The sequence below is a fragment of the Plasmodium reichenowi genome, chromosome 10, assembly GCF_001601855.1.
Source record: "Plasmodium reichenowi strain SY57 chromosome 10, whole genome shotgun sequence".
Lineage (NCBI taxonomy): Eukaryota > Apicomplexa > Aconoidasida > Haemosporida > Plasmodiidae > Plasmodium > Plasmodium reichenowi.
This window is the reverse complement of record NC_033655.1, coordinates 979641-993070: the sequence shown is the minus strand read 5'-3', so window position 1 is coordinate 993070 and position 13430 is coordinate 979641. Positions and strand designations below refer to the sequence as shown.

The 13430-nt window shown below is 20.2% G+C and overlaps 4 protein-coding genes across 4 annotated transcripts in view; 3 read left to right on the top strand and 1 right to left on the bottom strand.

Moving 5' to 3' along the window:
* Positions 1-4136, top strand: part of PRSY57_1024800 (putative membrane protein) — a gene marked incomplete at both ends in the record, with an annotated part of 4827 nt that extends 691 nt beyond the window's left edge. Inside the window, 8 exons of the mRNA XM_020114892.1 lie at positions 104-165; positions 271-483; positions 603-819; positions 959-1012; positions 1117-1235; positions 1353-1908; positions 2102-3844; positions 4057-4136. Coding sequence (XP_019970437.1) covers positions 104-165; positions 271-483; positions 603-819; positions 959-1012; positions 1117-1235; positions 1353-1908; positions 2102-3844; positions 4057-4136 — 3044 coding nt within the window. Of the gene's footprint in view, positions 166-270; positions 484-602; positions 820-958; positions 1013-1116; positions 1236-1352; positions 1909-2101; positions 3845-4056 lie in introns of the transcript that reaches the window.
* A 774-nt stretch (positions 4137-4910) lies between these two features.
* Positions 4911-7643, top strand: PRSY57_1024700 (hypothetical protein; the record flags this gene model as incomplete). Its single annotated transcript, XM_012907836.2, has 1 exon — positions 4911-7643. One exon carries the CDS (start codon positions 4911-4913, stop codon positions 7641-7643), a length of 2733 nt encoding a protein of 910 aa, XP_012763290.2.
* A 653-nt stretch (positions 7644-8296) lies between these two features.
* On the top strand, positions 8297-9382 carry PRSY57_1024600 (hypothetical protein; the record flags this gene model as incomplete). The annotated part of the gene is made up of 1 exon (XM_020114890.1): positions 8297-9382. The coding sequence occupies one exon, from the start codon at positions 8297-8299 to the stop codon at positions 9380-9382; it is 1086 nt and encodes a 361-aa protein (XP_019970436.1).
* A 170-nt stretch (positions 9383-9552) lies between these two features.
* Positions 9553-12009, bottom strand: PRSY57_1024500 (glutamine--fructose-6-phosphate aminotransferase [isomerizing], putative; the record flags this gene model as incomplete). The annotated part of the gene is made up of 1 exon (XM_012907834.2): positions 9553-12009. The coding sequence occupies one exon, from the start codon at positions 12007-12009 to the stop codon at positions 9553-9555; it is 2457 nt and encodes an 818-aa protein (XP_012763288.2).
* Between the last annotated feature and the right edge of the window lie 1421 nt (positions 12010-13430).

Here is a 13430-nt window from a genome sequence, read left to right as displayed (position 1 = left end):
AAAAAAAAAAAAAAAAAAAAAAAAAATTAAAACCATGAGCACTATATATATATATATATATATATATATATATATATATATTATATATTTATTAATTTTGTAGATTGCAAGATAAGAAATATTCCACTCTGGTTGAAAATAAAGGAATATCTTTTCTTCTTTCAAGTAAAAAAAAATAAAATAAAATAAATACATACATACATACATACATATATATATATATATATTACAACAATATATGTGTGGTTTTATTTATTTAACATAATATAGGTGAATAAAAAATTAAACAAACAAAAGATGTTTATATCTGACGAAAAAAATATAAAAAATATGAGTATCCTAAAATTATCTAATATATCTTGCTTCGGCCTTTTTTTTATTTTTTTAATTTTAAAAATAAATTTTGATCAAAGCTCATATGATCATATTAATAAAAAGTATAACCTTCTATTAAAGGAGTATTTTTTAACACACACAAATATGGTAAAACGGAAGACATATTAACATGTTGTATTATCTATAAATTTGTAAATAAAATATACATAAATATATACACACATATATATATATATATACATATATATGTATATTCCTTTTTGTAGGAGAAATCATATGATACTTTTACATATTCAGCAGATTACTACAACTTTTTAAACTCCATAGTCATAAAGAATATCATGAGAAATAAAAAAGACTTGCAAAATAAAAATTTATTCGATATTAATTTGAATTTAAATGATTACAATATTTCTATATATGATGATTTTTTTAATCCTTTTCCATACGACGTCTTTCTAAAATTTAGCGGCGACAACCAAAGTAGTCCACATATAAGAAAAATGAAAAATGAAAAATGAAAAATGAAAAATAAAAAATGAAAAATAAATATATTTATATATATGTATATTTATTTATATATCATATATAATTTTTTTTTTTTTTTTTTTTTTTTTTAAAGTATCCGATGAAATAACTATAGGCAATCCGTTACTTGCACACGAATCCAACAATGGTACATCAACACATAAAAAATATATATATATATATATATATATATATAATAAAACATAATAATGTGTACACATTTATGTACATATATAAATATATTCCTTTTAGAGAGTACCAAATTAGAGAATTATAAAAGTATCATAGAGGATAATAAGGGAAGGATAAAATATTATGACGCTTATTCGATTCTCTACAACTTTGAATACTCCCTATCTTTATTAATAAGGGTAAGTGTATAAAATATAAAAAATGAAAAAAGAAACATTAAATGTAAAAAACGTAAAACATGAATACTATATATATATATATATATATAATGTTGCATATATATATTTCCCTTTTAGACGTCGTTTAATGTGCAGAATTATGGTGTGTTTAAAAAAGATAAAGAAATTTTCGTTCATGAGATATATGAAGATAATTATAATAACATGTATAATTATAAATATATTTTATTAATAATTATGTTTATCATAACAATAATATATTTAATTTTAACTATATTTATGGTGTATTATATAAGAAGCAAGATTTATATTTCTTTTTTTTCCTTTTTTTTCTTAAACTGCTTCTTTTTTTTCCTATTTCATTTTATGAGCTTCACACCAGTTAGCTATTTTTATGATTATATTAACGACATAAAGGAAAATCAAATATCCGAAATATTTAATGACATGAATAAACAAGACAATTTTAGATCCTTATTATTTGATTTATTAAAAATAAAATGGTATAAATTTTATGCAAATTTATTTTCTTATATCATTATTCTTACATCCTTATTAAATATCTTTTTTTTTTTTTTTATAAATCATATTTCATTTTTAATAAAGTATAAAAAAATTTTTCTATTCGTGAGCATACCTATATGGATCTCAGTTTTTTTCATGTCCTTAATAGGTACAAAATAAAAAAGATTATGTATAATCTATTTATTTGAAAAATTTTACATTTGTTAAACGTGTACACATGTGTATATGTTATGTAGTAAACACGTAATTTTTTTTTGGTTTTTGCACATGATAAATGAATGTAATATATATATATATATAAATATACATATATATATTTTATTTTATTTTATTTTTAATAGGATCTTATTTTCCATGTAATATCCAGAAGAACATTTTTAAGTGGATACTTTTATTTTATCAAATTCAAACAAACCAGAATTCTTTCCCTTACGAAGTCTTAAACAAATTTATTTTTGTTTTCTTCTTATTTTACCTTACCTCCATATTCCTATTTATTTATGTAAAGAAAAAACCAAACATAATTAAACTAAAAAAACGAAATTATCAAAATGATAAAGACACAAAACAGGTACCTTTTAATCACACGAATATATACGAAAACTATGATATCCTACTATACTTTAAAGCTCTTTTATATTCATTAGATAAAACTTTTGAAAAGGTCCAATTATTGAAAGAAAAAAATAAATTTTCTCAAATGCTTAATCTTCAGATTAATATGTATAATATGTATGAAAAACAAAAAATGATGTTGCAATATGGGGACATAAACGCACAAGGTAATTACATGATGAGAAATCAAGATAATTATTTTATGAATGGTCAGGGGAATAATTACATGATGAGAAATCAAGATAATTATTTTATAAATGGTCAGGGGAATAATTACATGAATGGACAAACGAATAATTACATGAATGGTCAGGAAAATAATTACACAAATAGCCAAAAGAATAATTTCATGAATGGCCAAATGAATAATTGCATGAATGGTCAGGAAAATAATTACACAAATAGCCAAAAGAATAATTTCATGAATGGTCAAATGAATAATTGCATGAATGGTCAGGAAAATAATTACACAAATAGCCAAAAGAATAATTTCATGAATGGCCAAACGAATAATTACATGAATGGCCAAACGAATAATTACATGAATGGTCAGGAAAATAATTACATGAATGGCCAAACGAATAATTTCATGAATGGCCAAACGAATAATTTCATGAATGGCCAAACGAATAATTTCATGAATGGCCAAATGAATAATTTCATGAATGGCCAAATGAATAATTTCGTGAATGGCCAAATGAATAATTACATGAACAGTCAGGTACATACAGAAAATCCTTATAGACCAAATGAAAACGTTCAAACATCAAGCCAAATAATGAATGGCAAACATAATTATGATCATAGGATGGCGGGAAATATACAAGAGGGGAAAGGTATAAATACAAACTCAAAACATAAATTGTATGAAATTAAAAAAAACGATGATCACGACATTATAGATGAAGATACGTCAAATAATGAAGATTTGGAGAGACAAAATAAAAATAAAGACGATGAAGTAGATATGATTGAAAAGATAGAGAATATGAGTTTATTTTTTACAAATATATTGAATGAGAAATATGATTTTAATTTTTTAAAAGATGAAAATATAAAGAATAATAAGAAGAAAACGTTAGTACAGTGGATAATATCTGGACTTTATGATAAGGATAATTATAGAAGAAATGAAGAGAATAAGGAAAAAAGGCAAAAAACCACAAAGCAATTAAAACGTATGATTGAAAATTTGAATGAAGATTTATATTACATAGACAAAATAAAAATATCATTTACATATTTACTTTTTCTAAAGATAAAAAAATATATACTTATACAAAAGTTCAATAATTTAAAAGAAAAAAAAGGGGAATTAAAAACAACATATCAAAATAAAATATTATATAAAACTCATCTAAGTAAACTTCAACATAATTTAACAAAGCAAATGTACCAGCTAGAAAAAAATGTTCTAATTACAAACAATCTAAGGGATGGTCTTATACATATCATAGAGGATGAAGCATGTAAGTTTAAAAAAATAAAAAATAAAAAAAATAAAAAAATAAAAAAAAAAAAAATAATAATAATAATACATAAGATAATATTTTTTATACACTACAAATGGTTTAAAATATAAAGGATTGGCTAAACAAATTTATATGTGTAGAATAATATATATATACCATGATGTATTTTATACTTTTTATTTTTTATTTATTTTTTTTTTTATGTGCAGTTTATAAAAAGGATGAAAAGAAGGAAGAAATTATTAATGAGGAGGATCAATCAAACAAGGGCCGCATTTTTGAAAAATAAATAATAATAAATGAATAATAATAAATGAATAATAATAAATGAATAATAATAAATGAATAATAATAAGTGAATAATAATAAATGAATAATAATAAGTGAATAATAATAAATGAATAATAATAAATGAATATTAAGTAGTGTAATAAAATATTATTTTTAATATATATATTTGTTATAATATATTGTAAAAAAAAAAAAAATATATATATATATAATATATATATATATTTAATATATTTAATTTTTTAAAAATGCTGAAACTGGTTCTAATATATGTATTACATAGTGTAATACCTTTCTCGTAATAAAATATAAATATAAATATATGTATTGTATATGATATATTATATATATATATATATATATATATATGATATATGATATAATGTATATATCATATTTATTTCTTTTTTTTTCTTTTGGTGACTTAAAAATAAGCCCGAAAAATTATACATATTTCAAATATATTTTCTCTTAAATGACAATATTGAAATATTAACAAAAAAAAAAAAAAATATATATATATAATATATATATATATATTTAATTATTATTATTATCTTATCATATATTGTTATATTTTTATATTTTTATATTTATTTATAATATATTAATTTGTTGAAATCGTTCCTGGGGATGGGTGGTTTCTTTTACATTTAATAACAATATGTTTTAAATTTTTTTTTTTTTTTTTTTTTTTTTTTTTTTTTTTCAAATATTAAGTTTAAATGTTCCTTCTCCTTTGTTTGTTTAAAAAAAAAGAAAAGAGAACACAATGCTATTATATTTTGTGATATTCATATGGTCCTTTTTATTATGTGATATATATGAAACACTAAATATAAGAAAGAGCATAGATAGGAAATTAACACATTTGAATAATAATATTGAATGTGCATTGAATATAAGTAATTATCGAAATAAGAAAAGTAAATATTTTCAATTTATTGGTAATAATAACATTGTAAGAAAATGTAAGAACAAATATAGTAATAAAGTTGATTTATTTGGATTTAGTAGTAAAGAAGAAATAAATAATAAAGGAAAAACGAGTTTAAATATAGAAAAATATGAATATAAAAATGGTAATATATTTTTATATACTAAATTATTTGTAAATAATGAGGAAAAGAAATTTATTATTGATTTATGTAGTGATCATAGTTTTATATTTGAAAAAAGATTAAATGAGGAATTATTAAAAGATAATAATAATAATAATAATAATATAGGTACACAAAATGATTTTGAACAGAAGAGTTCTCAAAAAAATGGAGGTTTAAATTTACAATATGAACAAAAGGATATAGAGAATATAAAAGAATTATTTCATTTAAATAATTCACAAGTAGATATAAAAAAAGTAGTTAATATAAAACATGAAAAGGAAAAACAATTTCCATTTTATGTAATAAATAATGAAGAGTTAGATATGAATTTTTATGGAATCATTGGTTTTAATTTTTTTAAAAATTATGACACATTTGTTTTGGATACTGTACAAATGAAAATTTTATTAAATTGGAATGAAGACGGAATAAATATAGAGGATCAAAATTATGATAACATTGAATATGAGAAACAAAAGGGAAATGGGTATTATAAGATAAATCTTTATGATTATTTTAATAATATTAAATATTTTAATATATATGTGGATAATCATTTATATAAAGGTATCTTAGATACGGGTACATTAAATACTATACTTGTTAACAATTCAAATATATACAATACAACAAATGATTACAATAATAATCATACTAATACAAGTATAATTATTGAAAGCGTTTTAAAAAATAAATATAAAGTTAATAAAACTAATATTAATCATATAAATATTATTACTAAAGAGAATGATAAAATACCTGTAGAATTAAATAAATATATCTATTCAGGTAATCTAGGATATATTAATAAAGATGTCATTTTATTAGGTTTAGATTTTTTATTAAACAAAAAATTAATATTTGATTTAAAAAATAATATTCTTATCATTCCAAAAAAATATTTGAATAATACAGATGAATTTAATAAAAAATATGATGCTCTAAATATCGGAATTACAAATATACAAGAAAACCAAAAAAGTCAGGATGATAATGGAAATAATCATATGGATCAAATTAAAATTGAAGATAAATGTAGAGAAATTTATAACCAATTGAAAGCTAAGGAATTAAATTTTGTAAGAATTACGAAGGAGTTAGAAAACGACAATGTGTATATGAAAGATTGTAAAACTACAAATGATGTCATAAATAAATATGCGATTAAATTGTTGTATGGTTCTAATTATTTAAAAAAAAATGAAAAAAATATGGAATATGAAAAAAGATATAACGAGGTCACTGAATTTTTTAAAAAATTAAATAATGAAGAAAAACAAAACATGTTAAACAAAATAGTCAATAGTGTGTTATTATTAAAAAGAAATGACACAATTCACGATAATAATAATAATAATAATAATAATAGTAACCATCAGAAACAACATTCTTCTAATCAAGGATATGAAAAGGCATCAGATATTATACATAAATTTGTTAACTACGAAATTAATAATAATGTTTATTCTTTACATAAATTCAAATCATCTAATGTTAATAAAAATAATGCCAAGTCAGAAGAAGAGGAATTTAAATTTTTATGTAATCTATATGAAACACATCCAGAATATAGTTTTGAAATGTTAAATGATTTCAAAAGAGAATTATCTTCTAAAAAAATTCCATATAATGATTGTAATGATGAAAAGGATATTATAAAAAAAGTTGCACATTCAAGAGTATTCAATAATCATAAAAATAATAATAGAAGAAAAAATGTAATTGTAAGGAAATATTCGGATGATGGTAATAATATACATACACAAATTATTATAAGAGGTAATGGTCTTAATAATAATAATAATAATACATTAGATGATCAAGATCAAAATGATTATCAGTATAATAATTTAGATAGAATGGATGATCTATTTCCTAACTCGATTTTTTCAGGACTCTTAAAAAATTTCTTTATTCAAAATAATAATAATAATAATAATGATGATGGTGATTATTCAAGTGAATCCTTTGATCAACATACTTCATCAGATGATAATCAAAATGATTTATTTTCTGAGTTAAATAATTTCTTTGGATTTGGAAACCTAGCAGATGGTATGTTCGGACGTAAAAAAAAAAAAAAAGTTCTTGGATTTAAAACGAAAGAACCACAAGCAAATCTTGAAAACAATAAAGAAAATGCCGATGATAATATTACACAGGCAATCAAACAAGAAAAAGATGTTGATATAATTTATCTTTTAAATAAGGTCCAAAAATTAAATGATATAAATTTAAAAAATTTTATATTACAATCTTTGAACAATCAAAATGTTAGAAAAATATTAGTCGATGCTGTTAAAAAAGGATATACAAATACTTATGAACAATGTAAGAAAGAAAATGATAACAAGAGTATGTACCTATTACAAATGTTGAAGCAATCAGGAATATTCTAATCTAAAAATATATATATGTAAAAAATGTACATATATATATATATATATATATAAATGAATAATTTATATGTATATATTTATAATAAGCTTTCAGTCCCCTTTGAGTAATATGTTTTACTTACCATTTATAAATAATTCATAAACAAATCTTAACTCTATGCACACATAAAAGTATATATAAATATAAATATATATATATATATATATATATATATGTATATTATATGTATGTATTTTTCTTTTTTCTTTTTTTTTAATTAACCCTTTTCATATTTCTTTTTTTTTTTTAATCCATTGTAGAAATGTAAATAAATATTATATAGTTTTTATGTTAACATAATAATTTTTTTACATTAATAATCAAAGTGTTGAAACGTTTATATGTATATATATTTCATTACATTTCATTTCATTTTTTTTTTTTTTATTTAATTTAATTTTTTTTTAAGAATTAAAATTTCCTTATTATTAAAAATTTTCAATTTTATGAAAATATTAATATATTTATAAATAGATAGATCCTTTTTATTTACTTATATAAAAATATATATATATATATATATATATATATATATATATTTATTTATTTATTTATTTGTGTGAGTTCATGTGTATCATTTATTATATATATATATATATATATATAAAATAATATGTTTATGAAAAGGTTGAATAAAAATGTTTTTTCCATATTTAAAAAATACAACTCATCATACATTTGCTTTGATGAAAATAAACAGAACTTGAAAAAATTTTGTAATATAAAAAACATCGAGTTAAGAAAAAATGTGCATACCAATAAAATTGAAATTTTCATTGATGACAAAATTTTATTAACTAATAGGAAAAATGTTTTCTCCTTAAAAAATGAAGATTTGTGTTTATTAATAAAATTGGAAATTTTGAGAAATAAAAATAATATGGATGTTTTGAAAACTCCTATAACGTTATGTGTGAATAACTTAATCGATTTTGTAAATTTAAAAGAACAGAATATCTTACCAAAAAATTATGACCATAAATATAATAACAAAGGTGATAGTGAATTCAACAGAGGTGATAGTGAATACAACAAAGGTGATAGTGAATACAACAAAGGTGACCATTTTAACGATCATAATTATATTAATAATAATAATAAAGAGCGCATTTTGTATTTCTTTGAAATAGAAAGAACCCTTATGGAAAAAAAAATATATGAAAATTTTATTAATGATCTTATTTTTTATACAAATAATAATGAAGAACATGCTTTTAATATGCACAAAAATTCTCTACATGATTTAAAAAAAAAAACTATTCATTTACCAAACTGTTTAAATTATATTAATAAATATAATATTAATAATAACTTATATCAAGAACAAAAATATATCTATAACAAATTTATTAATCTCTTTGAACGTATTCATAATATTAAGTTAAATATAGCTAATCATTTCGAAACACCTGAACAAAATTTTGATGTTCAGGAAAAAATACAAAAATTAATAAAAAACATGAACAATTCAGAAATTTTCTTATTTTATAAATGCACACAATATTTGAATTCATTTATATTTACCTATTTATTTTTAAATAGGTATATAAATTATAAGGATGTTTATCGTTATTGTAATTTGGAATATATATATCAGTTTTTTAAATGGGGATATGTATATGATGTAAATATAATGAAGGATGCCAACACACTCTTGATGTTATCATCCCTTCGTTTAATAAACAAAATGATACAATGAAAAATGTACATATATTATGTGGCAACATCATGTTTTTATCATTGTATTTTTTTTTTTTTTTTTTTTTATTTGGATAAAATCATTTAACAAAACATTATATATATATATATATATAAAAAAAATTTACCTAAAAAATATTAAAAAAAAATGCTTTCATATCTCACATGTATTTACGATACTGTTACCGTTTTGGCTAAGCATCTCGGTTTGTCGGGATTAATACCCTTGTTTACACTCGTATAATAAGCCAACATTTGCAAAGGTATGACCGCAAGTAAAGGTGTTAAAATACCATTATTTGGAATTAAAATGATATCGTCTGCAAAATGTTTAACTAGGTTTTCATCATCAGTTAAACATACAATATGTGCTCCTCTAGATTTTATTTGTTCTCCTGTATTGATCATTGCATTTTTGGTGTTATCATTAAATAATAACATAATTACAGGGATATTGTCTTCACCACCTAATAAAGCATATGGCCCATGTTTAAGAGAAGCTCCAGTGAAACCTTCACAATGTATATAAGCCAGTTCTTTAATTTTTAAAGCACCTTCTTGAGCTATAGGATAACTTAAACCATTTCCTATAATTAACATCGATTTCGTATTTTTAAATTTCTCTGATAATGTTTTACATGTATTTTCACACGATTTAATTGTTACTCCAGCATATAAAGGTAATCTATGTAAAGAATTAATCAAGGATGTTGCTTTATTACTGGATTGGTTATTTTTTTTATGTTGAAAAAACCATAATGCTATTAATGTTAAAACAGATACTTCAGAGGTAAAACATTTTGTTGATGCTACTCCTACTTCTCTACCTGCATTTAAATACACACCACGACCGGTCATATTTGCAATTGTTGATCCAACAGAATTAACAACTGATAATTTCCTTACATTTAAGTCTTCTGCTAATTTACAGGCTTTTATAACATCTCGTGTTTCACCACTTTGTGATATGAATATAACTCCTTCTTTTTCCTTTGGTATTACAGATATATTAAAATCGATAGGATCCATAACCTGAACAGTATTAAAACAATTTAAGTAGTTCATAAGATATTTAGCAAATAATGCTGCATAATATGATGTACCACATCCAACCAAAACTAAATTTTCTATTTTATTTAAATCTTGTATATACGGATCTAATCCTCCTAATTTTACTAAATGATCTCCACTACTAAATCTTCCACCATTATTTAATGACTTGGATAAAGTAGCTGACTGTTCATGTATTTCTTTAATTGTCCAATGTGGATATGGATGTGGAGTTTTTTGTATAGCTATTTCCGGTATATTTTCCACTTTCTTCAATAATTTTAAATCATTTATTTTATCTTTACTTATGGAAAGTATTTCTCCATTTTTTAAAGAAATATATTCATTAGTGAACATAAATAATGCTGTATGTTCAGATGCTATAAAAATTTCATCATCCTTGAAACCAATATGTAAAGGTGACCCATTTGAAGCTAAAATCATTTCATCAGGATGATTTTTATGTATTATACAAAAACTCCATGTACCTTCTAATTGTGTTATCGCTGACAAAACGGCATCTTGAAATGATTGTTTTTTATCTAAGAAATATCCTATTAAATTAGCTACTACCTCTGTATCAGTATTTGATTTAAATGGAATATTATTTTTCAATAAAAATGTTTTAATTTCTCTATAATTTTCAATTATACCATTATGAACTATACTTATCCGTTCACCATAATCAACATGTGGATGAGCATTTTCATCAGTTTTACATCCATGAGTTGCCCACCGTGTGTGTGCAATTCCTATATGATCATTTTTATGACTGTTCAGGTAATTCGATTTTAATTTTTCAATAGCATCACAAGTTGTATTACTTGCATATTTAGTCGTTTTTAAAACATTTTTATTACTTATAGTTGACATTCCACATGAATCATATCCTCTATTTTGTAAAATTTCAATACCATCTATTAATATCTTCGAAGCATCTCTATTTCCTATATATGCCATAATTCCACAGCAGCTAGCTGTTTCATTGGACAAGCCAAAAAAATGGCTGTTCATAATTTTTTTTTTTTTTTTTTTTAAGGAATTATTATTTTCCTTATTTTCTTCCTGAGTGTTCAGAAATTTATTTAAAGCCAAACAGATAGCCATAAAAAAAATATATAATTTCTTCTGATTAAATATATTATTATTAAAAAGAGCATAATAATATTTATTATATGTATCTTTATGTGATGATAAATTATTATATGTATTTTTATGTGATAATCTATTATTATATGTATCTTTATGTGATGATATATTATTATATGTATCTTTATGTGATGATATATTATTATATGTATCTTTTTGTGATGATATATTATTATATTTCCATATTTTAAGACCATTCATTGTCCCATTTTTAAATGAACCTTTAAATTCCTCATCTTGATCTTCTTTACGATTGTAAAATAAATATTTTTTAATTGAACAACCATAATTTAACAACCCAATATTTTCATATACATTATATTTATTTTTCATAAAATTACAAAGGTATAATTGCTTTTTATCAGACACAAAATCATGTTTGAATTTACTTTTTAAATTATGTATTACTGTTTTGAATTTAAAATTCATTTGTTTATATTATTATTGGTGTTTTATATTTTTACGTTATTAAAGATCTTAGGTGATTTTTTTCTTTTTTTTTTTATCAGAATACATTTTATGTATTATTAATTAGTTAATATATTTACAATTCTTTTAGTCATACTAAAGAATATATTAATATATGAACGTAAGATATATGAATATATATATATATATATATATATATATATATTTTTCTTTTGTACAATATAATGAAATATATAAATTTTATAAAAATATATTATATTAATAAATAAGATTCACACATATTTAAATGTTATGCTATATATATATATATATATTTTTTTTATATTTTTTTTTTCTTTTTATTTCCATAATATCTCATAAGATTTACACAAAAATATGCTCTCGAATTAGCACTCATGTATTAAATAAAAAATATTACATAAATAAATAAATATATATATATATATATATATATATATATATATATATATATATATATATATATATATGTATAATTTTTTTATATATGATATAATATCATTTCATTTATTAATTATAAAAATATGACATATAATATAATAACTTTGGAGTTTATAAAATAATATTATCTAATCATTTTTTTTCTTTTTTTTTTCTTTTTTTTTTCGTTTTTTTTTTTTCTTTTTTTTTTTCATTTTTTTTTTTTCTTCTTTTTTTTCTTTATATATTTGAAGACATATATTTTATTAGAATTTTATATGATAATGTGATAACCTTTATTTTGTATTTCTTTAAATATTTAAATTATAATATGCTCTATTAACATATATATAAAGGGAAACACAAAACAAAATAAAATAAAACACATTAACATATAATATATATATTAAGGCATATTACATTTTTTATATTTTATTTTCTTGTCCTTGGCACGTTGTTTTATATATTATTAAAAAGAACTAGGTAGTTTTTATATATAGAAATTTTTAAAGGCTACTAATGATAAATAATTCAAATAAATAAATTTTTAATAATATTCAAATTATTTATATTTTCTTTATTTATTATTCTTTTTTTTCTTTTTTTTTAATATTTATATATTCTTAATTATTTTGTATTTTTTACAAAGTTATTTAATTCTAAATTATATATATATATATATATATATAATATATATAAATTTATATATGCATATTTAAAAAAAAAAAAATACTTCTCTCAATGATTATTCTTTATTTTAATAGATTAAATACAAAAGAATATAAAACAAATATAAAAACTAATAAAATATTATATATATATTATAATATATTTTTATATATAATTATATTCATATTCAAATATTATTATCTATATATAATATATTCTATTATGATATTAGAAAAATCTTTGGAGCTACCGTTTTTTTTTTTTTTTTTTTTTTTTTTTTTTTTTTTTTTTTTTTTTTTTTTTTTTTTTTTTTT